The 24,279-nt window shown below is 40.7% G+C and overlaps 4 protein-coding genes across 12 annotated transcripts in view; 1 reads left to right on the plus strand and 3 right to left on the minus strand.

Annotated features, from left to right (window-relative positions):
- Window positions 1–681, minus strand: part of LOC109467917 (WD repeat-containing protein 55-like) — a 13,784-nt gene extending 13,103 nt beyond the window's left edge. Inside the window, exon 1 of the mRNA XM_019766065.1 lies at window positions 633–681. Coding sequence (XP_019621624.1) covers window positions 633–647 — 15 coding nt within the window. The 5' untranslated portion in view covers window positions 648–681. The remainder of the gene's footprint in view (window positions 1–632) is intronic.
- Window positions 1–5,545, plus strand: part of LOC109467918 (post-GPI attachment to proteins factor 2-like) — a 13,740-nt gene extending 8,195 nt beyond the window's left edge. Inside the window, exons 1-6 of one of the 2 annotated variants that reach the window (XM_019766067.1) lie at window positions 871–1,115; window positions 3,355–3,494; window positions 3,946–4,061; window positions 4,333–4,439; window positions 4,563–4,671; window positions 5,065–5,545. In XM_019766067.1, the coding sequence (XP_019621626.1) occupies window positions 951–1,115; window positions 3,355–3,494; window positions 3,946–4,061; window positions 4,333–4,439; window positions 4,563–4,671; window positions 5,065–5,195 (768 nt within the window). In that variant the 5' untranslated portion in view covers window positions 871–950 and the 3' untranslated portion in view covers window positions 5,196–5,545. Of the gene's footprint in view, window positions 1–870; window positions 1,116–3,354; window positions 3,495–3,945; window positions 4,062–4,332; window positions 4,440–4,562; window positions 4,672–5,064 lie in introns of those variants that run through there. The other variant, XM_019766068.1, reaches the window with a different exon arrangement.
- A 44-nt stretch (window positions 5,546–5,589) lies between these two features.
- Window positions 5,590–10,447, minus strand: LOC109467919 (cytochrome P450 2U1-like). The gene is made up of 5 exons (XM_019766069.1): window positions 8,326–10,447; window positions 7,594–7,765; window positions 7,135–7,284; window positions 5,956–6,753; window positions 5,590–5,792 (listed from the first exon to the last, which is right to left on the minus strand). The coding sequence occupies exons 1-5, from the start codon at window positions 8,500–8,502 to the stop codon at window positions 5,614–5,616; spliced, it is 1,476 nt and encodes a 491-aa protein (XP_019621628.1). The 5' UTR covers window positions 8,503–10,447; the 3' UTR covers window positions 5,590–5,613.
- Window positions 10,448–10,497: 50 nt separating this feature from the next.
- LOC109467938 (kelch-like protein 5) overlaps window positions 10,498–24,279 on the minus strand; it is a 124,366-nt gene continuing 110,584 nt past the window's right edge. For 7 of the 8 annotated variants that reach the window (XM_019766107.1, XM_019766104.1, XM_019766103.1 and 4 more), the window contains 8 exons: window positions 21,584–21,780; window positions 20,697–20,909; window positions 20,105–20,294; window positions 19,578–19,802; window positions 18,990–19,152; window positions 14,572–14,784; window positions 14,044–14,215; window positions 10,498–13,210 (listed from right to left, as the gene is read on the minus strand). In XM_019766107.1, coding sequence (XP_019621666.1) covers window positions 13,151–13,210; window positions 14,044–14,215; window positions 14,572–14,784; window positions 18,990–19,152; window positions 19,578–19,802; window positions 20,105–20,294; window positions 20,697–20,909; window positions 21,584–21,780 — 1,433 coding nt within the window. In that variant the 3' untranslated portion in view covers window positions 10,498–13,150. The remainder of the gene's footprint in view (window positions 13,211–14,043; window positions 14,216–14,571; window positions 14,785–18,989; window positions 19,153–19,577; window positions 19,803–20,104; window positions 20,295–20,696; window positions 20,910–21,583; window positions 21,781–24,279) is intronic. The other variant, XM_019766101.1, reaches the window with a different exon arrangement.

Here is a 24,279-nt window from a genome sequence, read left to right on the forward strand (position 1 = left end):
CTTTAATACAAGTTAAGTTTTATTCAGTAGTTTTATTCGTACTGTTACGGATACGGACTGTTCCCCGTTGCATTTTGTTATGTTGGATTACTATTATACTTATACATTGTTATATACAATTATATATACATTGTTATATCTGTAAACTTCAGGAGAAGTTTTACTTGTTGTAGGGGGGAAGAGTGTAAGGATCTAATATGCTGAACCATAGAGTCCCCCCTATGGGAATGGTATAACCTGCCACCCCCGGTGGCGAGTAGGCAAGTCCACTAGGAACCAGTTATATCCAGTTGAGTTAGAGTTACCCACATGTTCTGAAGAATACATACAGATCCACAGTACTCCACTCGTCTCTTCTGCTCATTCCATAAACCCTGGGATTGGATCGTTACATTTATAATCGAAATCAAAACCTCCTTGATGCTGGATCATAATCAGTTGGATGTGTTGTTAATAACTTATCATTGCGATTAGACGGTTTATAGTACAATTATGAGCTCCATTACTACTCTCCCTGTATCCAGAATTGTATCTCTAGTTTCTGAAAATCATACAACAAAGAACTATCCCCGATCACCTCATGAAACGCGACATAAACATTCCGACACGTGAGAAAATTGACGTGAACTTACATGTACCTCCGCCATGATGCTTCCAGTTTTTAGCTGTCTCTCGCATTGAGTGCCTAATATATCAGCTCATGTAAATATAAACAGCATATGTACATATACTGTGCAGTGTAGTGTATCGAAATATTGATGATTAGGTTTAGAAAATGATGTGTTTATGATGTTGAAAGTTAGTATTGGTCTAGTTGTTAAAAGATGGTCGTCTATTTATCAGGCATTCAAAAATATATGCAAAGACAACTACATCTTTGAAATGTGTTTACCTCTGATGGAGGCAAGCTGAAGGTTTGGCGTTGAAAAAAATGGTAGATTTCCTAAGAAATGGACCGTTTACCTTCAAAAATCAGTCATGCCTCAAGTCTTATGAGGCTGAAGATCCATTTTGTTGCGAAAGTAACGTGTGCTTTGCCGCTCTTTTCCTTCGTGTCTTGTGTTATTATCGCGTTGTTGTTTCACTTCGAGAATGCAACTGCAACGCACTGCAAGGTTAGTTGATGCTTTTGCCTCATGATAATAATCGTATTCAGTGTTTTATCCTTTTAAACTGGCCCGTATTATGAATCGTTCAATCTGCGTGACGTAGATTAAGACATGCATTTCAAAACATAGCCGTACATAACGGTATAGAGGCGATACCAAACTCACTTCCGGGTTCGACATAACGTTAGCAGTAGAGGTGGGAGAGGCGGGTAAAACGTAATATGATACATTTTGTACAATATGTCAAGCGAAGAAACCGTTCACAACAAGAAGTGGCTAGCAGAAAATAGCGTATTATAAGCCAAAGAAAGCCCAACCCGTATACGTAACGTAAGCCTGTTATGGTCGAGGCTTTATCTATCTAGTCCCATCCTCATGCCTGAGAGTCGGGGCCCATGGTCGCATCCATGTAACAGTGGGGTTCAAGCACTACTAACTGACGATGGGTCCGATGGGCCCAGGACCTTTTGGCCTAACGGTTATGAGTAGAGTAGAGTAGAGTAGAGTTGATTCATGCCGGGTAGGAGTCCTGCTCCAATTTGGGCCGCTCTTCAGTTTACTGACATCTCTGGACGTAGTGGGTGGTCCAAAGCTCTATAATTGTAGACGACCGGGTGTGTTTCCATGTACTCGTCAAACCTCTTCTTGAAACTGTTTACACTAGGCGCCATGACTACCTCCCCAGGAAGCTCATTCCACCAGCTTGCAGTTCTATTTGTAAAGAAGTGTAGGCGCATATTTGTTTTTGCCTGCGTCCTCTTTATTTTCAGGTGATGACCTCTAGTTCTCTTCTCTGTTGTTATTGGTAGTAGACATGCTGTGTTGTACATCCCGTGTGTGTATTTGTAAACGTTGATCATGTCACCCCTCAATCTCCTGTAGACCAGGGTAGGTAGTTTTAGTTTCTTGAGCCTATCTGTGTATGAAAGATCCTGCAGGCCTGGTACTCTTTTTGTCGCTCGCTTCTGTACTTTCTCTAGTTCTGTGGCGAGTTTCCAAGTATGTGGGGACCAAATGGGGGCTCCGTACTCTAAGTGAGGACGGATGATGGTCTTGTAAAGAGTGAGAAACATTTCTAGGTCCATGTGTACAAATGTTCTCCATGTTAGTCCCATTATTTGGTTTGCTTTTTTTACAATAGTTGTTATATGATTGGCAAAGCCCAAGTCTCTGTCTACTAGGATTCCCAGGTCTTTCTCTTCTGAGGAAACTTTCAGGGATATAGGTACGGGGTTGTTGTTTTCGGACATGTTGTAAGTGAAGTTCGGGTGGCCACTACCAACCCTCAGGACCGTACATTTATCAGGGTGGAATTTGAGCTGCCACTTGTCAGCCCATTTTTGTAGATTAGTCAGGTCTTGTTGTAGAGCATCACAGTTTTGTACTTGTGGTACTGGTCTAAACAACTTTGTGTCGTCCGCAAACAATTTCAGAGAACAGTTTACCACTTCTGGCATGTCATTCACGTAAATAGTAAACAAGACCGGACCCAAAACACTACCCTGTGGGACTCCGCTGTAGACTTCTCCCCATCTAGAGCTGCTTTCATTGATACATACTTTCTGTTTTCGGTTCTGTAAAAAGGATGAGATCCACTTAAGAAGGTTTCCTTTGATCCCATAACTTTCTATTTTGTTCAGAAGTCTTTTGATCGGGACCGAGTCGAATGCCTTGCGAAAGTCCATGTAAATTATGTCCACTGGTTGACCTTCATCTATCCAGGTTGACCAGCTTTCCAGGCATTCTAGGATTTGGGTGACTGTTGACCTCCCAGGGAGGAATCCATGTTGTTGACTTGTGAAAAGGTTGTTGTCTGTCATATGCCTTATGATTTCGTCCCTGATCATACCCTCCAACAGTTTCCCAATCACAGACGTTAAACACACCGGTCTGTAGTTACTGGGGTTCTTTTTGCACCCTTTCTTGTATATTGGTGAGATGGTACCAGTTATGGTGCTGGGTTTATGATAAACTGGCTGCCCGGGTTCAGCACGGGGTCGATTCCCGGCATCCTGGGAGCCAGGGGTTTTCTACTTGCCTCTAGTGTTTCAGTAGCCGTGGCGATTTGGTAATCTTTTTGTATTATTATAATTACTGGATATCATCATACAAAAGGATTACCGAGTCGCCACGGCTAGTGTTTCAGTGACCTGTCTCTGGCTCTGTGAGAGCACTCAGCCAGTGGTAGTATGCCCACTCAGTCTCAGATGTGGGTGAGGCTAATGTAGCATCTTATCTCCTCCAGGTTGCCAACTATCTGCCGTCCATCAGTGCAGCGATAGGAGGCCTGACGCCCGAGCGGTACATCTGGCGGACCGGCATCGCCCTGCACTCAGCACCGCGGTACATGGTCACACTCATGTACTACAACTTCTACAGGAGCAGGTCAGGCATGGACAAGTTATCATACTCATCTGCAGGGAGAAGCTTTTGACTTAAATCAGGGATGAACTACAAAGAAGTGGAACGTTCGAACACTGACACAATATGTGTAAAACAGTAATTAAATCCTCCAACTTTGCACCTATAAATCCCCACAATATGTTGTAACAGTGCCACCTATCTAATGTGTCTGGCCTAGCAGTTAATGTATTGGATTGTGAAGTGGCTGGCTGGGTTTGTCACGGTTTCAATTCCTGCAGGGAGTGTGGGTTCTCTCTACTCACCAGTGTGTTTTAATGTCCGTTTGTACAGAAATGCTTACTGATTCCCTAATAGTTGTGACATGACAGACATTTTCCACACCTTATATTAATACAAATAGACCTGCTAAAGGCTAATATTACATGTACATGCACTGTAACTGACAATTGTTTGTCATTTTGGATTCCTGTAGGAGTGCTACACCTGCAGTCTGGTACCAGCTGCTGTACAAGTTAACGTGTCTCTTAAACGTTGTGGAGGTCTCTAGTCTGGTGGTGCTCACATATGTATCTTCAACAGAGAACCCTGGTAAGTCAGGATTAAGTAAGGCAGAATTAAACAAAAATAGTCTCCTGGAAATTTAAAGGACTATGCAAGACTTCTGATGAAGAATATCAAAAGCCAAAATAGTCATCCAAGTAAGTTAGTAACCATTTAGATCAAAGTACACAGACCTTAGTCATGAAGGGGCTTATTAGATTGTAAGTTTAGGCTGTAGTCATGTGTCTGTGTGAAACTACAGATGTACCAAACAAGGGAAGAATTGGATGAATCATGCTTGTTTTGTGTTGTGTTTCAGATATCCACGAGGTTTCTTTCATCTCATTTGTGGTGTGTTCAGAGGTGTACATGTTCCTCACATGTCTACTCTTGAAATGGTCAGCATTTAAACCTATGTCAGAACAGGTGAGTGGTCAGTTGGTCTGTTTGTTTGTCATCAGTTTAATGATCTTGGTTTTACCCAACTTTGGATGATTGTGGAGTTATACACTTATGGCATTGACAACTATGTTTTTGATGGCATTACAGGAGCAGCAGTCTCTACGTTGGAAAACCGTGATGTTTGTGGCCAATGTTACATCTTTCCTGACATCAGTTTACTTCTACTTCAGACATAACTGGTACTGTGAACCAGGAGGTTAGTCAATAATCAACTATCTAGTAGGTATACAGCAAAATGGAATAGTTTTGTGGATGGTAAAAATGTATGTACATGTACATTGTTTTTACATTGTCTAGTTTCGTGTTGTTGATCACTTTATATACCTAAAGAGAAAACAATCTTGACTATTGTATTGACACTTGTATGTACTAGAAAAGCAGGTTTATTTCAAAGGAAACAAAGTAATTTTACTGCGAAAAAGTGTCTTATTACAGATTATACAAGTCATGTAGTTACACTAACCACTTTAACATTAGTAAATGGTAAGAAAAACACTTCAAAGTAGGCAAAATAGTTTGTGGCATTTTTGTTCTTTTGATGAATGTCTTCACTGTATAATCTGGATCCTTTATTTTCTGCCTCCCACAGTCTACACCATGTTTGCTCTTTGCGAGTACGTAGTGGTGGTGACAAACATCGCTTTCCACTATACAGCTGTACTGGACTTCCCAACATTCTCAGTCATCGTGGGCAGTGCAACAGAGAGCAAGAACAGTTGACAAGACTGCTAACTCAAACTGCTATAGTTATCTATTACATGTAATATTCTTAGGAGAAAAATTAGGCCTATGGTAACATTTTGTAGCATTTTGATGTTATAACTATACCACATACATGTACAAGTTAGTACTTTTGCTGTGTATAAAGAACCCTAAAGCGCAGGTCAATTTATTGACATCCTTTCTGTTCATTGCTACAGTGCAGATGTTTGTAAATAATTTTGTACATTGTATTATGTTGTTATATGTATGCCAGTGTTAGCATATGCAGTGTTTAGATAAAGCATTCAACTATTGCAGCAAAATTCCAGCATGGCTAAGCATGGCTAGGAGAGAGAGATATTTTTTGCACTTAATGCCAACAAGATAATTCAGAAATACAGTTGCAGTCTAAAGCTTTGTTAAGCTGCAGGCTGTCCTACTTTGGAATGGCACAGAGTTCATACGGCCTGGGTCCGTTGGTTAGTCCGAGCTTCCCAACAGTTGATGGTGGAGGTGCTCCCTCTGGCAGTTTGAAGGTGAAGTGCTGCAGCAGATATGCAGTAATCAGGAACAGTTCCATCTTAGCCAGCTGAGCACCAAGGCAGGATCGACGGCCTGAGTGACAGGAAGAAAGATGCTTAAATCCATGGCTTAAGTAGTTAAAACGAAAAATACGGGGTTGTCTTTTTACAAGTGCAAACAAATGTGAGATGCATAATCTGAAATTCATTCATACAACACATACAATCATACAAAATACAGACTACTAAGTATTTACCAATTGAGAATGGTATGAAGGCATCTTTCTTCATGTACTGTCCTTGGTTGTCCAGGAAACGTTCCGGTTTGAACTGGTCTGGTTCTTCCCACAGGCTGGGGTCCCTCAGGACTGACCACAGGTTCACATACACTGTAGTGCCTCTGGGAATGTCGTACCCTTGAATGGTGGTATCACTTGACGTACAGTGAGGAACTGTAAGGGGTGTCACAGGGTTGATCCGCATTACTTCAGAAATGACCGCCTCTGTGAAAGGCAGCTCAGTACGTTTGGCTGTGGTGGGAGAAGCGCTGTCTCCGAACACACGGGAGATTTCCTGCTGAGCTCGTTTTTGTATATCCGGGTAGATCACCATGTAGAGGAGGATCCAGTACAGACTCTGGGATGTCGTGTCAGTTCCAGCCGCTATCAGATCATCAATGATTTTATGCAGCTGTGCGTCTGTGAAGTTCTCATTTTGTCCATGCTTTATTTCCTTCACGTAGATGTCCACAAAGTCTCGGATGTCGTTTGAATCAAAGTCTCTGTGATGTTCGTCAGTCTTCATCTTTACAAATTGCATACACCTTTCGGTGCTCTCGTGATAATTTTGTGCAGATTTGCCGAGAATAGGCAGATGGCGGAGAACAGGTGAGAATATATTGATGATGATCGAGGTTCTGAACCTGGTGTCAATGGTCTCCAGGAAACTCTGGAAGTCGCTGTCTTCGTAATCGTGCCTCGCCCCAAACGTGATGGAGCAGATGACATTGGTCACCGCCTTCTGTAACATGCTGCTGATGTCGAATGGTTTACCATCTAGGGGAGAAATAGGTCATAGAGAAATACACATTAGTTGACGACCCAGACACATTAGTTGACAAATGATGTCAAAAGATAACATAGGGTTCTCTATCATTATATGAAATTGTTATCTATTCTATTCTTCATATTTTACAGTACTTTTAGTATAAAGGGTTAATGCCCCGCTTTATCCTCGGTGCACTCACTCAGTGTTTTATGAGGTGGTTAGTGCACCTGACCAGGGATTATCTCACCATTAAACACCGAGGATAAGGTGGGGCATTAATGTTATTATCATATAGCCTATCCAACTGACACAGTCATTTGGCACAAATTCAATACCCCTTTTAGTGGGGGTGTCAAAAGGATTATGTGGGGTTTATGAGAATTATTCACCAGTCCTGATAATGCCCCTACTGAGGGCTTCTGCTTCCTCCAGGATTTTGCCCTCCAAGCTTCGCTTTCCAAAGCCAAAATCACGCAGGCCTGACATGGTGAACTTCCGCTGTTCCTTCCAGACAGGACCATAATGAGCAAATATAATGCCTGTAACATGTTGAAACAAAATAATGTTGTGCAAGTTCAAATCTCATGCTACTATAATTATAGTATTTAGAATCAGAGTTTTCAAATGGTGCCAAAAAGCATGAAATCCGTTTATCATTAGTTATCTCTTCCGAAGTCTGCAATGAAAATACCTCTGCAGTTCCATGAAACAGGAGATCCAACAATCAAAATTCTGTTGCAGTACCATAGAAAACTGCTAGGCGAGAAAATCTGATAATTTCTCTAGTCAAGATGTACATCCAGATACTGAATATAATATGCTCTAAAGTATTTGCATTTGAGGAATACCTCGATCCCTTTTAGGTCCAGGTCGATCAGAAAAGATATCTGGCATGTTGACCAGAGCCTCTTGGATGTTGTCCATGCCATTGATAACAACAGTAGCAAAAGGACCGTAGTAGACAATGAAGACAGCACCATACTGCTGGGCCCACTTCACATACTGTAAGTGTGCCGAGTCCTAAAAACAACAGAATCACACAATCGGTGAGGGAAAAATCTTGGAGGCTAGATATGATATTTTTATTTTATAATGACATCCTTTTTAGGCATAACGTCGTTACATGTTTTATTAAGCTTATCTCTGTTTCTGACCATGACATTCCAGTCCCTGATCCTTTTCTAGTCCGTCAGAAACACCCAGTGGACCTGGGTTGTAACTGCTTGGCACTCTTTGTTGCATCCTAATTTTCATCCGTGACTCTTACCCAATCAGAGCTTTACAATATGTTGTATGATCTTTCAAGAAATATTGGCATTATCATACAAACAAATAACTGCTGAACCAGTCAATTTCAGGTGGGTTTAAGTTTGATCCCTCAAAAACGTGAGTAAAGCAAAGGGAGTAAATTGAACAGTGTAAGCAAGATCAACTATTTCACCCATGAACTTAACTCCTGGATAGCTTAGTTGCTGTTTGACCCATACATTTGTAACCAATCTTCATCCTTGCAGCTGTACAGAACTTCAACAAACTTATAAAAAAGCTGCAAGTATCATAAAATAAACACTGCAGCTCACCTGACTCAGAGTCAACAGGTTTCCTATGAGTGGCCATGGGCGAGGTCCAGGGGGGAGGTTTTGGGGCTTCTGGAACAACTTGTACAACACCACAAACACAAACACAGCCAGGAAAACTGTAGTTAAGTTCGTGTAGTCACGAATCACTGTGGCAAGGAGCTTCAAAGCAGACATCATGCCAGTATTCTGACTTCTCTCCCAGGTGAACCTGTTTTAACTATAGCTTTCTGTCAACAAGATCACTTATCGCACCCTTCCGAGACAGGGTCAGTGCCGCGGCCCAAAAGAGCCTATGATAGGCTGTTCTGGGCCGTGCCACTGTTCCAGTCCTGGGGGGGGGGGGGGTTCCGTGAAGGTGAAGGCTGAGAGTACAAAGTACATGCAATGACAGAGCAGTAACCTCCAGGCTGTTCCATTGGTACAAAAATGGTGTTTTCATTGTAATGTTATTATTTCTCATAACTGTTGCAGTAAAGATGCTTTTGACTTAGCAGTTTAAGGCCTTGGTCTCACATTTTTTGGTCATTTCCCAGTATTCTTACTGCTCTTCCAGGTGAACCTGTTTTACATGTAACTCTAGCTTGTTGTTTACCGTGACAGAGCTGAAGGTGAAGGCTGAGAGAACAAAGTACATGACCTAGCAGTAACCTCAATGCTATTCCATTGGTACAAAAATGGTGTTTTCATTGTAATATTATTACATTATTTAACTTCTTATAACTGTTGCAGTAAGACCACAGTCATCAATTTAATTTGTTGGTTCTCTGATTTTTTTTATAAATAATATGAAGTGACGGCGAAAAAAAATAAAAACAGGTCGATAGAAACTATGAAGTGAACATAAAAGGCTGGGTAAATATTTAAACAATGAATTTTGAACTTTTAATTAAACCCTTGCATTGATTGGTGGAAAAACCTTAGGAAATAGCGAGAAAGGGACTTTCCTGAACTGTTGGGGGCAAAATATTTAAAGAGCATTTTTTAGTTGATTCAGAACCATAATTTGTTTTTTGCAAATCAGAAAAAACAATGGCGAATCCAAGAACCACAAATTAAATTGGTGTGGCCTAAAGATGCTTTTTACATTGCAGTTTAAGGCCTTGGTCTCACGTTTTTTTACCAGTACTCTGACTGCTCTTCCAGGTGAACCTGTTTTAACTCTCGCTTATTGTCAACAAGATTATTTACTGTGAGGGTGAAGGCTGAGAATACAAAGTACGTGACCTAACTGTAACCTCCAGGCTATTCCATTTTCTTGTTGTACAATTTACTTTCTTACCATTAATGGCCGAACAAATTGACATTAACTAAGCCAACATATTGCTGCAGTACTTCATTCAACTGCTAGAGGCCGCTTTTGATCTATGCACTTCACCTTGAAGTTCACAGCTACAGGCTGGTATTTGAAACCTTCAGCAGCTTCAGGGCTTTAATGTCAATATATTCACCTATTTCATCTCAGATTTTGCAATGTTTTAGCCTTAGGTATTTCATAGTTCATAAGGATGAATTTGATTTGCAGACTGGCTGCATTTTCACAGAAACCACAAGAGGACTGATAGTTGCTTGCCCACGATGCAAAGAAAATGGTGGAGAGGTTTTGCTATGGACAAATAACACTTACATGTATGATGGTAAAACAATAACCTACTTTGCACAGTCATTGTGGTAACTGCACTTTCCGGGATTCGCTTCAGTCAAAGTTTATGGCATGTCGCTTCATAAGCTTCCATTCTGGACTCAGTACTCCACACCACACAGTTTGTATTGTCTGAGTTTTTATTTGTCCACCATAAGACATTACAGGACGTGTACATGAAAGCTGCATGCAGTGTCAAAAGTCTGAATCCCTGTTTTGGTCTAGAAGAAGACAATGGCTAGTACCTATATGGAGGAGAGAACTGAACTTAACATTCACAAAATGCTTGGTCCAAAACCATCATAATACACCTGCAGGTACATGTACACAGTACTCCAAAGCATACAATGATATGCTTCTGTATTTGCATCAGCTATGCTATTTGTTTGCATGAAAGAAAAACTCACAAAAACAAAGTTCTCTTTCTCCCCTTGTAGCTGATGGGGAACATGCAAGAACAGTTGTTTTTGCAAACACGTACATTGTACAGCCCTGTCACTTCATATTTTTCAGAAATATCCGAGACCACTGACATGTCTAAGCTCTCTTTGTTGAGGAACAGCACATACAGTAAGTTTAAATCTTAACTGGTTCGTACTTTGGGGTATTGTTTAGTAAAAAGAATAAGGATATCAATTGGTGGTATAAGATGAAAAGCATTGCAGCATATTCATATTAAAGCTTTTGTTACAATGCAAATTTCCAGCGAAAAAGTAAACAGTGTTAGCGAAAATGAAAGAAAATGGGACCCCCATAGTTAAGGTTAACCAGTTAAGACTACTTCTTCACAATACAAATCTACTGTATGTTGGGCCCTTTCATCCACTGAGAGCCACACATGTCCATATCTAATGTTTAAAAATGCAGGGTCACTTCTGAATTGCCATAATTCACAACGACACAACAGTGCCCGTATAAATGCTATTCTTCCTGCTATAGTTTCACACCATATATATACATGTATATATATATACAGTCATGTATTAATAACAATCACACAGTTTCCACATATGATGTTGTTCATAAATATACCATTGTATGGTCCTGAATGCTGACAATACACAGCTTGATTGTATACAAAAAGTTATTAACAAGAACAAGGTGATTAAAAAGTTTCGCTTTAGTTACAAGTTATGACGAGATATTGCAGATATTGCATATACAACTTGACATGGTGCAAATTTGCATCTTGTTTTTCGATTAGACATCTGTACACTGTTACATCCTCTTCCACTGCATCATAAGTTAACACTCAATATTCTCCTGTTTCTATTATGTACCAATTGCAAGCTTTTGCCTCACGACTAAAAGTGCTATCCAGCTGCAGTGGTGTCTACCTTCTACACCATATTGATGGGCCTGTACAACACAATGAATCATCCCAGCCACGATTACAGGCAACAAGCTACTTACAGGAGTTTCACGTACTATACACCACCATAAAAAGGATCCTCACAGCACCAGAAATATCAAAGCACAGATTTGAATGTTAGGATTTCGTGTAATAGAAGCTGACAATTGTTCAGAATCTGCTGCATTTATGTCGTTACCAGTACTCTGTATAACAGAGTTGGGTACCTATACACAACACGTACCTGACTACATTGTTTAGTTAGGCACTGTGCAAGTTTCAACACAAACTGAAATCCCAGCACACCTCCCCATTTTGCTGTGTGTATATATTTCTCTTGATATGATAGATTATTTTGCTATACGTAGTTCTTATACATTGCACTGTTAGATAATGTCTTGGTTACATTCAGAAATGGCATGAGCAAGGCATTTCTTACTTGAACTGGAAAGAGAAAAATGATTACAATTGTAACTCGTTCATCTTCTAGAATAACTGTTCTCTTACAAGAGGAGAAAACCTTGTCAAATCTAAGCTATTACAACTCAAGCTCTTGAGCAATGTCAGTATGGAAATTACCAGTTTCACAGCACTGTGCTTGCTGTTGATAGTAGGCTATAAAAATGGCCAGTTTTCCCTGCTGCTTTCCCAGAATGATTATTCAGACATTCATCTTAACAAAAACATGAACCATAGATTTGAAAGCAAATGCAACACTTTGTTTACATACATGTTTACCACAATCTAATGTGCTATCTCCTACTACTGTACATGATGTACAAGTAATACACATCCCTGTATGAAATCTTTCTGTATGAGAAGCATATCATACAGGGCTTTACAGAGTTACCATTCACAAATGTGTAGAACAGAGCAGGTATAACAGTCATCACACTTGAAAGTTAGCATTTCAGTAGATTTTCCCATTTTAAAGCTATTGCTTAAAGAGCGAAGTGTTGTCATTCTGATATACATGTGCACTTCTCAAGGGCATGTAGGACATCAACAGAGCTGTATGGATAACTACTAGAGAAATACAAATGTATGACTATCATAAATGGATGCAGCAAAATGACCTATTGTGACATCTGCAGAAACGCATTACTAACATGTCGTAACTACATATGATTTGGGCAACCATCCTACCACTATTGTAAAGTACCAGAGATGTTAGCTCAGGTTTTAGGCAGAGACAAGTAAGGTGATGTAGATCAGATTTACAGGTAGGAAAAATTAACATGTCCTTTTAAAATCATCCAACCATGTGTAGCCTAGGGCAGAGGCTCAGATTTTGGCACATATTATTGCAGTTCAAGTTCAATGAGGAGCACATCACATACAGAACACTTGCGTAGTTTCACATCTGCATACCTGGTTCACGAGGAAATGGTCACATAGACAGAGAAAATATACAGAGACTGTAGACAACTAGTTATTTGGAATGTCCTCAGGGTTGGGTTATTCCTTTCTCATTCGGGGTATACGTAGTCCCGTCACAGTTGTGTCCATCTAAAGCAAACTGTACAAATTTCTTCAGCTTACCACAGACTGGTCAATTGCAACAGCCATTTCAATTTCCTGATGTTGAAGAGACTCAAGTCATATACTGTACACATCAGTTGATATTTACATCAGTAAAAACCCACTCATCATCTTTCACCCAATGTCATGAAGCTACTACCTGTATCTCCCCATTCATGTTTTAATGGTATGGTGCAATGGAAAGTAAAGATATGACACAGTCAGAGGCTGCATGGCTGCCCATTGGTCAGTATTGAGGCGATGAGAGATTTCTTCTTGATCATGTGCTTCGAACATGATCGCTTCACGACTAGTCATGTGATCTTGCACTGCACCAAACACGCTCCAGCCCTCCCCGTGCAGAGGGGCGCCGCCTGAAACAAAACGAACACATCTTTTAAAAAATGTCCATCAACAACTTTATTGTTTTACCATCATTTAGCCTTGGGTCCAGTCTATCTTGGTTGGGATGAGTTCTCTTCTGGGCTACAGGAGCTTTTCCCACCCGACTCAGCTAGGTTCCTTGGTAGGTTTTGCACAACGGGAGTTTAATTAGCCCCACCACTAACAACTCCTCGCATCCTAAACTCTATTAGCTCAGCTCCTACAGGTGTAACACTCCCACTGGGTGGTCTGTTGAGCTGGACGAGGGAAGACAACCTGCCCTAACCATGATAGACTGGATACCAGGCTACTCCACATTCAAAAATACAGAGCAGTAATGTCCTGTGTTCATGTGGCTGGAGATTTAACATGTGACTGAACAGTGATCTCACTGGTGACCTGTAGTACCAGGGTCCATCATGGTTCCCCATCCACAGCTGTTTCGTTCGATCAAGGAAGATCCGGAAGATTACGGCCACATTGATTGGTTGGCTGTGTGCAGTGGACTGCATGTTGAGTCCAACCCACCAAAATATGGGACAAAACATGGGAAAAACCTTGTCCTATCAAAAGGTCAAAGTTAGGAAAAGGTGATGCTAATTCATCACAGGTTTATTGACTTATGCATTATTGTTGGCAGCATATATAATATTTTACCTGATGTTTACAACCTATTGATTTTTTTACGCACCACTTTGAAGTAATGTCTTTATGCAAGAAGAACCAAGCCAGTCCCAGAGAGTACAATTAGTCATGTAAATTCTTTGGCAGGGAGTGACAAACATATTTGGTAGTGATAAAGGGGAAAGTTTCCACATCTCACCTGTGTCCACTCATTGGTCTGTGGGTCGTAACACTCCACCGTGTTCAGGTAACTCTGCCCATCGTACCCTCCCACCGCATACACCCTGTCTCCTAGCAACGACACGCCCACAGCATCCCTGGGAACGCTGAGAGGGGCGACTGTGGTCCACGTGTCAGTTTTGGGGTCATATCTGTGGAAAAGGAAGGAACCAAGGAATGGTTTATTGTGAAGGTATGCCAGAATTACATAGAAGTTGAAACGTATACTAGGCAATTATAAGTCATCTCTGAGTTTCGATTGTCATGTTTTGTTTGTATCATTATTTTCTCTATTATCATTTCCTCTTCTATACAAACTACAATGGGCAAATGTAGAATAACTAACATACATTTGATCAATACATCAAAGATTTTGAGGTTAAAAATGTAGTAAATTTTGAGGCCACAAGGATTAGTGGAGAAACTTCAGTGTACATGTACCTGTACCTAAAAACCAGTGAAAGCCCTTGTACAAATATCAAGAAAAAAAATTGACTTTTTCCCTCACCTTTCTACACAGTCCGTGAAGCGTGAGCCGCTGTTACTCGCCGGAGCGTCGTGCCCTCCAATGGCGTACAGACATTCGTTACACACAGTGACCCCCACGCCACCTCTTCTCTTGGACATGGGTGCACACATGGTCCACTTGTTGGTGTGGGGGTCATAGCACTCCACTGACCTGAGACACGAACTTCCATCTCTCCCTCCTACAGCATACAACCTGGGGTCACAGGGGAACACGACACATCAGTTCTGATATCCAACTTTGACCAGAAACTTTCCAAAATCTCTACACCTTCATCTTTCTTTTCTATAAGTCAAAAAGGGTGTTAGTGGTTAAGATAGCATCTGTATGTATCTGAGAGATTTGGGATTTGATTGATGGAAATGTTTCCTTAAGTTGTTTACGTCCTGTAAGATAAGCCTTCAGCTTTTAGGTCAGTCATTCCAGACAATACCTTGATCCAATACTTCAGCCTAATGTCTACTCCCCAAGGATATCAAATTGGAAAGAATGTAGCCTTCCAATCACTGCTCCCCATTTCTTTCCGTCTTGCCCAACAATCTACTTACTTTGCTGCTTATCAGATTGACCTAGAAATGCCATCTTATCTTAAGAAACAGTAAATTGCATTTATTTCTTGATAGAAAATTTAGGAAATGAAGTTATGGGTATCGGCGAAAGGAATAAGACTTCAAATAACTAAACAAAGTATCTTTCAAGCTTACTGTGTTTCACCTTGCTACAATTGTGTTAGAAGTAATTACTTCCTTTCATCACTTTTTTGGGGTCATTCTAGCACAACATGAAAGTAAATCAGGCCACATCATTCCAGTAACATCACCAGTATACCAGCTACATGTATACTACAAAATGGATGATGGACGTCCAAATATTTTATCATCTAGTTTGCTATCTTCTTTTAATCCAGTGAATGATAACTCGTATCCTTGGTAATCTCACAACCCCCCCTACATTATGTCTCCTAATGCATCATTTTCTCATCTTCTCCCCTGGCCAGGACCCCAGTCATGAATCACAGCCAGGCAATCTTGCAGTGAAATTCTAGAACTTAATTCCCAAAGAGAAATTAATTGCCAGAGGGGAGTTACAACACAAGGTTACGGCACCGTGTGTGGGACACCTCTAAATTTTCCGTCAACTGTTACGTGATATGATCTAGAGGGGCAAAGTCTGTAATTCCCCAAGACAATCATCAAATCCTTCCCCTCCGAGCTTTCTGCTGTGAAGACATCAGCAGGTAGGCTGGCTCTAGCTTCAATTTTAATTTCAAGGCTACAATAATCAATTTTCGTAGCTGCACTTGAAATGTTATATTTTCAAATGATCCTGATTATAGCATCAATATATAACAGCCCAATTTCTCCCGAGACCTTCACCTATCTTCATATAAACTGTTCACTAATTGATCTCATTACGCTTTTATTACTTTTCATCCTCCCTGCAATAAAGTTGATTGATTTCTGTTTCTTATGAGATTTGCACACTTCAGATTCGTTCTTAGACAAGACAAGCCCATACAAAGTTGTCTTGTTTTTCTCCTTGCTTTGACATTTTCTTAAGAAGCTGAGAGATAGAAGATGGATGACCAAGTAAGCAATACTTGCTTTCTGTAAAATTTTCATTACTTGGCTGTTTGTTGGTGTCATTGTGGGAATACAGCACCACACGATGTAATAAAACTGTCAGGACTGCTGACTCTCAAGAGTGCAACTTTCCGCTCAAATGTCACCTCCGGTTGCATCATTATTACCCTGTACTAGTGGTACCTTTTTGTATGCATCAGGTAAAAGTGAAAAGTTTTTCTTGGAAAACCTTGTGAAATCCTAACTTGTATGAGTCCAGTGAGACATGTATACCCCTGGTAATTACCAAATTTTCTGTCAATCTGCCAGCATGTCAGCTTGTATTATGTAACTGTGTGGGCATAAATTCATATTCTGGCATCTAGAATACTTAGGATGATTTGTCCTTCAAAGTAATCACTGCCTGGCAGTTACATTGGAAGATTCTTTTACAATTTGGTAGCCAACTGTTTACTCAATGACAATTAATCAATATGTCTCTAGAATAGTGGATTGTTCTTTCTCTCAACGAGCAGAAACAATGAACACACACCGATTTTAAATCAGACATGTAGAGAAAATTGCTGCTGACATAAACGCCTGTGCAGTCGAAACTGTCCAAGAAGATCACTGGGGAACTGATGAAATCCCAGCTCTATGTGGACAGGTGGTCCCTGGGCACTTATCTGAGGGAACACTAAAAAGTGGTCACATTGGCAAAGGCGGCCACTTATACAGGTTTGACTGTACCTGTATCTGCAATGCTCCAAATGACGACTATCAGAACTTCAGTGCGGGGAATAACAACATTGTTCTGAATGACAGATTAAAATAGAGCTTCACGAGTCAACTTTATGGACATAGAAATTCAAGACAAATGTCAGTCCATTACTACCAATTGACCCCCTCCTTCCCAAAATAACCATGATTGCCAAGCCGGTCATCCCTCAGTATGTCAGACGGCACTGCCCTGACTTGATTTAAAGTGTAGGATTAAAACCTAATGGCAATTAAACCCCAAATCAATAGAGTTTAATGGCGGAGAAAGCCCAAGGAAGGAGGAGAAAAAAGGAGCAATTAAGGTGCAGTCATTTCTCATCACATGCTACCTTGAAAAGTTTGGTGCTGAGGCTGAAAAATGACGCTGTTTTTCCGACCACAAGCTGAAACGAAAGTTGATCTTTGATGTATGTCGGCGAGGTTCCTTATTGAAGGATAGACATGGCTTGATATAAGATGCAGAATTGCCAATCTTTTTCCCGCTGCACATTAACCCAATAAACAGCAGGCAATCCGATCCATTAAGCAGGGATGTCTCTGCAGGACTATCAATGAGTTCAATCAATTCATCTTAAATTCTACCTGTCAGCAATGTCAGATATTGCCAATCTGTACCTTACACATAAAACTTTCAGTGCTGGTTGGAATGTGTTTTCTCTAATTCATAAATATCAACTTCAGTATCTCTGGATTTTCCACATTTCTTTGGGAATATCCAAGGGGTGCATTATGTCAACAAGATTTTATAATAGATTTCAACTTTTGACAAAACCTTTAACTTCAATTACACATTTGTCATTGACTGAAACTTTCACAAGAAGCACAGAGAAGGGAAAAGACTGTAACTTTCAAGTGCAAAGGCACGCAGCTATGAGACAAGCTAATTGGAATAGCATCCCTTGCTGCATGTGGTCTGTTCCCCATGTGCCAATCTGTGTAAGACACAGTCAAGGCTGCACATCTGTCTGTGCCCAATCAATAAAATGTAATCAGCGCTGGCCTGAACTCCAGCAGTGCTTCGGTCAGCTATTACAGTCTTTAGGGCATGTAGGCATGAAGACAAGTGATAATTGCCATGTCAGTATTACCTCTGTAAATCGTCAGTAAAACCTGCGCACCGAATGAAATCTACCCAGCCCACAAGTACAGTCATGATCTTTTTTAACACCCTGACTGGTTTATCAAAGTGCACTGCCTTGAATGCCCCAAGGCTTGTTAGGACAAGATTGTCTTCTTTTGCAGTGAACCCTGTAAGGGACTGTAAAACTAACTGCCCAGTTCTCTTCCTCATAGCAGAAAGAACGTAAAAGCCAGTCGTCCAGAAACTGCAGCACCCTGCAGTTATTTCTCCAGCCACCCATATAAACTGACCCTGAACGATTTGCTTGCAGTTGGTGAAGTGTACTCATGCAGTAATTCCCTTGTCATAAAATAAGAAGGTTTTTTTCTACCTGATTCTGTCCTTTCCCAAGGAGTCCAAGTATCAAAACTTGGTCTTTATAGATCTGAGGCCACACCAATTTAATTTGTTGGTTCTCGGATTTTTTCAGAAAAAATATGAAGCGACAGGGCGAAAAAAAATAAAAATAAAAACAGGTCTAGGCATCCTATTATAGGCTTAAATGCTACAAAATGAGCCATGAAGTCAACGCAAAAGGCTGGGTTAAAATTTAAACATTGAATTTTGAACTTTTAATAAAACCACTGCAATGATAGATGGGAAAACTGTAACAACTAGGAAGAAAAGGACTTTCCTCAACTGTTGGGGGCAAAACATGAGCATTTTTCAGTTGATTCAGGACCAGAATCAAATTTTTCTTTTTTTGCAAATCAGAAAAAAACAAAGAGGCGAATCCGAGAACCAACAAATTAAATTGGTGTGGCCTGATGTCAATTTTGATCCAATTTGTCAGTGAGCATGATAATACTTATTCCAAGACAACTCAAACTCTACTACTGGATAAATTATGGCGATACTTCCGGACGTTTTGAATGACATTTGTCACTCATATAGTCGATCTGGATGTCTAACATTCATCAATGTATGATGTTACTTACTTGCCCCCCTGTACTGCCACCCCCACCGTGCTCCGTGGTGTAGACATGGGTGCGACATAGTTCCACTGCCGAGCCTGAGGGTCCCACCTCTCCACCGTGTTCAGGTAACTCCACCCATCATGGCCACCTACAGCATACATCGGCCCCTCCAGGACTGCAACACCTGAAAAAGAAATAATTGTATGGTTCTTAATGGCAAATATGCAGATCTTGGCACATTGGCAACACCAAGTCCATCTGTGTCCTCATCAGTGTTTGGACACAGCATCAATGATTAGCCAAAAGGCCCAGTGGCTGTCACTCCACCGTACAGGGAGGGTAGTTGTCAGGGGATTGAACCCTGGACCCCTTGGTTCATGAATTATTACATTACACAATGCCACACACACCTGATAATTGATATTCGTGTGTTTCTGCTCTTACTTTGAAGAGAATGCTGTGTTTTAACAGAGGCCTAATATTTGTTATGAGAGACAAACAGTCACCACAGTGTCACCTCAGTGTCACCACAGTGTTTCCTACATAGAAACATTGGATAAAGCAAAAGTATAGCTGTACTACAACAATAAATGCCTGATCATTCCTTACCTAGCCCATGTCTGTGTGTTGACATCGGCGGCATCGATGTCCACTGTTTGGTTTTGGGGTTGTAACATTCTGTGGTATTTAAAGTTTTCAGTCCGTCTCTGCCTCCGACTACGTACAGTTTCTCCTCTAAGACTGCCACCCCGAACTGCAGCCTGCGTCCGTTCATACTGGCCACCTGTGTCCAGGTGTTTGTGCGAAGGTCATACTTCTCTATACTGGTTGCACCTGGAGTGAGGGGGGGCAGAGAATTAATTTCAACTTTAATTTATTTGCTTCAAACATTCAAATGCTGAGGCTTATTCTGGGTGCGAAAAGTCAAAGAATTCAGGTATAAAATTCTCTTGTGATGAGACTCTTCCTTAAACTTTAAAAAGAGTTTGCTACTCTGAAGAGATTCTTCATCAACCTGGTAAAGTCAGATCTCATCTTGGAGTTCTCTTGTCACAAGTCGATTATCACGTGACAAGAGACAGTCATATACAGGCTTGAGGTAGTGAGTTGTCCCTTCTACAAGTAGATCAGCCCACCTTTAGTTGAGTCCATCCCACCGACAGCGAAGAGTGATCCGACAGTGGACTTCCTGGGCTTGGTCCTGGGGCTTTGCATCATGGGTCTCCTCTCTGGGAGGAGGTGGTACTTCATGGCCTCCATCAGCAGCTTCTGGCACTCCGGCTGCTCTTGGATCAACATGTTGGTCTCTATGTGGTCAGCTAGGAACTGCCAGGAACAAAACAGTGTAACATGATGTGTTAGAGAATTCTGTGAAACATATACTCAGTACTGTAAATTATGCATCCCCCGATTTGAGGCTGGTTGCAGAGAAATCTGTTTTAGATCAGCTTATGATAAAAATGATAAAACAAGAAATGCATAAAAAGCCTGCTGCAGTACTGTTGGAAAACACCAGGTGAAGCTCTGTTTTCACAGTCACTACTAACCTACCAAATGTCACAAAGATCCATTCACAGCTTCTCGAGTTATGCTGTTGAACATACATACAGACCCACACCACAGCCACTCCAAACTGAAAAATACCCTTCTGGCGAAGACAAAAAGCCCAGGACCCAAGGTTCTGGTGCAGCCTAAGTAGACTTTTAGAGAAAGCCCATGAAGACCTACCTGTGGTGTGAGGAGGGGGAGTCTGATATGACACAGCAGTCTGGCCAGGTCCTTTTTCCTGGAGTCAGGCTCGTGTTTCACCCACAGCAGCAGTGCCTGGAAGATGGTCTCCTCCCCGGGAACGTTCAGGTCATCGCTGGAGAACAGCTTCGCGACCTCTCCTGACGGCAGCATCAGGAACTCCTGGTTCTTTATCACCTCACAGAAGTTTTCCTACGAGAAAAAAACATCATATCAAAAACCATCAGGCATCATATTCAAATAGATATGCTCTATGATGAAACAAAGCAAGGAAGTCATTTATGAGAGGTACATACACAACAATTTAGAAAGGATATGGCTTCAAAGGTTTGCATCTTAACCTACAAGATAGTACTCTGTAGCCATACTGGCTTCTGCTATAATATAAGACTCCTGGGACCCTCTCCACAAGGATGACTGATAGCAGAATGACAGCGGTCCACTAGCCTGGTGGTAACGCGAGGGTCAGTCAATCGAAAATTTCATAATTACTGATGGCATTGAATTGGACAGTTAAGCACAGGGGGACAGATGGCTTACACAATTCACTCTCCCCAAATGGGGCAAACCAATAGACATGAAGTATGATGGATGCCAAGTAGAGAATTCTGCTACAAAGCTGCGTGACAGCGTATGTATGAGTGCTACATATCTCCCTTTGTATCAACTCCTTCTTGGACTGAAATACAGCATAGATGTCTAAGCAACTGCATGATTTTTGTACTCATTGCCCATTAAGGTGAGCTATACAATATATCCTACACCACCACCAGACTGACCAGAGCCAGAAGAACAAGATTACAAAAAAAAACAACATGTTTCCCATTTCTCAAAAAGAAGGGGAAATACAAGAATTACTGACTCACAGTGGTAAAATTGTGTGCCACTTTTAACAGATCCATGCAGCCGTTGGCATCTGCGAACTGCCTGATGCCGATACAGTTAGACGGGTGTAACTGTTTCATGAGGAATCCGCAGCAGGCCTCCACCACTTCAGACAGCTGCAGGATGCTGGCTGTGGACAGCAGACTCTCCACGTTGTCTTCCTTCAGTTCCAGTTTTCCTGCAGCAACAAACAATGAACACCACGCGTAAACAACAACACAATGCAAAAAGTAACAATGTTAAATACAACATCACCCTTTGGCAACACTATTTTGAGTAGAACTTATCATTTAAGTCGAATTATCACCTTGTAGATTATTTATATCTATTTATAACATTTATCAACTTCCAGTGGCAAATGGTCCTTGCATGTGAAATTGTTCTGTCACAATTATTATGTTGGGATATCATAATTTTCTATGTATTACCAAGATACATTCTAAAGAGATTCTTGCGTGATCTTATGGAAAAAGATTGCACATTGACTAGTAGATTGAGAATCCATTCAATCATTTTTCACAGTAACTAGAATGCTTAAAACGGTTTATTAAGTTTTTACCTAGTATTAAGACATAAATATCAATATCTTTCCAAGTCACAGAAATGAAACTCATTTTGCATCAGCAAAGTAACCTTTAGGTTATTTATGACTTAAGGATTTTAAATTCAGCGACAGTATGCCAATATCATTTCATTAAGCTGAAAGTACTTATAAAATGAGAAAGATGCTATGGCATGTACATGATTCAAGGAAAACATTTTCTTTCTATCCATTGGATATTAACCAGGAAAAACTTATCAATATAAATCCATTCAAAGTTAATCATTTCTGATATTCCTCTTATGCTTCTCATATCTATAACCAATCAACTACCAAGTACATTGGAATCCCTTTCCTAAATGTTCTTGGAAATTAATCACTTTTCCAACGTCCTCAATTATGACTATGATCCCTCAGAAACAGCAATTTGTCACGATTCCGCAGAAATATTGAGGACAGTAATAACTTCTATTCCCTTATGAAGATTTAGTCCCAGAGGAAAAATCGTCTTGATCCAATAGAGACTTGAGATGATGGCACAAAATCTGGGTTGGGCAACACAAAAACATTCCTTGCTTCTGGGTAACCCGTGCTATACTGGTAATTGATGACTAGATACTTTTGGTCAAGTTTAAAATCAGAATCTGTATTATAATAACATTACAAATACCAATTAATTAATTGAATGATGCATTGGAAAAATTAAATATCAAAAGAGTTTTCCGGAAATTTTAGCCCTCTTCAGAATTTTAAAGACAATTTTCGCCCAGTATTTATAGATGCCTTTTAGCTGTAATTCAGCAACATGAATCAGAAAGTGGTGCTGCTATACCCTAAAGATTGGGACATATATCCCTTGGCCAGAAAAGCGAATTTATAGACCTGGACAAACCACCCTTACCCAATCCACTATTTCCCAGTAACCTATAATAGAACTTCAACATTTATCCGGTCCATTTTCCATGTAATCCTTCAAACTTATTGAATTTCCGGATGTCCAATGCTGCAAAGTGGCCTGCTTGATACAAGCCAGTCTGTAGGCCTCGCTGCACTTACTGAATACCCAAAATAGGGTTGTGACTTTGTGGTATCAGCAATAAAAGACTCTTTATTGAAAGTCAATAGCTTCAGGCATTTAGAGGTTCATCCTAATGGCCGTCTCCTGTCTATAAAGAGACAGTTTGGCCCTCCGGTCCTAAATCTGCGTTAAGCCTGACTTTGGTCTGACATGGAAATGAGCTAATGATATATTAAGGCCTGCCTCGGACACTAATCTCCTAGCCAGGGGAAGGGAACTTTCTTACAGTCCATTCACTTCCAACTTTTGGAGACATGTCACTGAAGATTTCACCAACAATTCACTACAGTGGATCTGGATGTACCAGGGGTAGCATACAATGTAGCATTTACAACGCCCACACAGTCATTCTATTTAATGACTAAAGCAATGAAAATGAGTTCACAGGATATATAGAGTTCTGTTTAAATGTTCTTTGGATACATGCATGTACTTGAATAATAAGTTAAAGGTAAAAGCATTTTAGAGTTAGAAGATTACTACAAGATAGCAGATGACCATTTTGATGAGCACAAGACTTTCCATAGCACAGTAAAGAAGTCCCATAAAACTCTCTAAAAGGACCAGTACTGTAGAGATAGGTTTATGAAGATGATAAAAGCTTCTTACTTCAACACTGCTTGTCAGTAATGGCTTTTATTACACACTGAGTTTGCTCTTACTGCTGACAACATTAGGAGTTATGCTTGAGAAAATTATCAAACTACACGTACTTTCAAAACTTTCGTTCCTTGTCTAGAAGCTACATGTACAGGGGGATCCGAGGCTTATCATCAAACTCCATAGAGTGGTCTGGAAACATCTTTATCAAAGAGAATCATTCAAAAGGAGGAAGCTCTAAAACGTTTCCTCCACACTGGAGAGATGACACGAATGGACTGCCCTTTAGCCGTAGGCAGGGATTTGAGTCTTAATGGTCCTGCTCAGTTCTGGACGGATTTGCAGTTTTATCAGAACTGGCAACGTAAATGGGCCAGGCGTAACTTCATAGCACGGAGTATACAGAGGAAGTCTTTCGAGAAGCCATTGCCACAGCCAAATGGTTCTGAAGGGCTTCC

This window comes from Branchiostoma belcheri, unplaced genomic scaffold (assembly GCF_001625305.1).
Source record: "Branchiostoma belcheri isolate BF01 breed outbred unplaced genomic scaffold, Haploidv18h27 scaffold19, whole genome shotgun sequence".
NCBI classification, from domain to species: Eukaryota; Metazoa; Chordata; class Leptocardii; order Amphioxiformes; family Branchiostomatidae; genus Branchiostoma; species Branchiostoma belcheri.